The 1,368-nt window shown below is 58.5% G+C and overlaps 1 protein-coding gene across 1 annotated transcript in view; it reads left to right on the plus strand.

Annotated features, from left to right (window-relative positions):
* VOLCADRAFT_99275 (uncharacterized protein) overlaps positions 1-1,368 on the plus strand; it is a gene marked incomplete at both ends in the record, with an annotated part of 13,291 nt that overhangs the window by 59 nt on the left and 11,864 nt on the right. The window contains 2 exons of the mRNA XM_002958030.1: positions 391-462; positions 500-943. Coding sequence (XP_002958076.1) covers positions 391-462; positions 500-943 — 516 coding nt within the window. The remainder of the gene's footprint in view (positions 1-390; positions 463-499; positions 944-1,368) is intronic.

The raw sequence follows: 1,368 nt of genomic DNA on the forward strand, positions 1-1,368 counted from the left end.
TACCTCGAGAGGGGTGGGGGGATGGTGACATACAACGAGACGGGGTGGGATGGGCTTAGGAGTGGGGGGGCCGTACAAGTAATACGGCATTTGGGAGCGAAGGGTAAGAATTACTTGGTCTATGTTGGTGGTATTGGTAGGGTTTTGCCGGTACGGCAAGTACCAGCAAACCCCACAAGTCGTCTGGAAGACAACGGTGACCTCATTCATTCGCATGTGCTGGGTGGAGCGGGGGATGGGTTTGGACAATGATAGATTCTGAATAATAATCCACTCCGGTTCGAGATCCAGATCCGGATCCAGATCCGAGCCTTTTTGGACAGGTCATATCGCGGGCGTTTAACTTTTATATGCCTTCTGTCATGTCTCTCTCTCTCCTCCCCCTTCCAGTCCCCACGCGACGCCGCCATACCGTGCCAAACCCCTCATTTCCCGCTCCACCCCCCGGGCCCCCCCGGCCCGGTTCGTCTTACCCCCCTGCCCCCCCCCCGGGCCCCAGGTTGAGGGACAGACATATTTGGTGGAGAACACGCTGTTGGCTGAGGCTATTGCCAATCGCGCGGGAGTGTGGATAGGGGACTGTGTGGCCTTCATGCAGAACCCTGCTAACCCCAATGTGGATGTCTTTCTGGCGGCTACTGCCCACCACACAACGGCCATGCTGCTGGCGGTTATGTGGGAACGCAGCGGAGGCAGCGGAGGCGGGGGAGGATGGGGAGGAGGTGGCGGGTCAGGGGGAGCAGCAACAGCGGGCGGAGGTGGCAGGGGGGCTTCAGGTGCCATTGGCGGTAGCGGAATGGATCGCATGTGTGGCGGCAGGGGACTGGGGGGCCAGCAACAGCAGCAGCAACAGCAGGAGCAGGAGCAGGAGCAGGAGCAGGAGCCGGCTGGTGGGGGCCGGCTGGGGTTGACTGGCATTGAGGCCAACGTGTACAACTCTCAGGTGTGTATGTATGTATGTATGTATGACTTAGATTACACTGTGGGCCGCGAGAGCCGGGGGCCGAAGCCGAAACACAGCGCAAGGGTCGGGAGCACCCAGCACAAGTCGGTTAGTCTTGTGTGCTCCCGACCCCGACTCAGACTGCCAACATTCTACGCAGCCACTCCGCAGCCCCTCCATCCGGGGATGGCGCTGCATTGAATACACCACGAAGGGCTCTCAGGTCCCGCTAGAGCGAGTCCACAAGTCTCAGCTAGGGCAAAGTCAAAGGCTCTCTGAAACAACTCCCCCAAACACCACCAACGAAAACGGGATTCGAAGGGAAAACAAACAAACAAACAAAAATTCGGTTAGGGCAGTCCCGGCAGGGGAGGGTTCCTGATATACCTAACAGGCCAACAAAAAAAACCTCCAAGAGAGAAAGG

The sequence above is a fragment of the Volvox carteri genome (assembly GCF_000143455.1).
Source record: "Volvox carteri f. nagariensis unplaced genomic scaffold VOLCAscaffold_85, whole genome shotgun sequence".
Lineage (NCBI taxonomy): Eukaryota > Viridiplantae > Chlorophyta > Chlorophyceae > Chlamydomonadales > Volvocaceae > Volvox > Volvox carteri.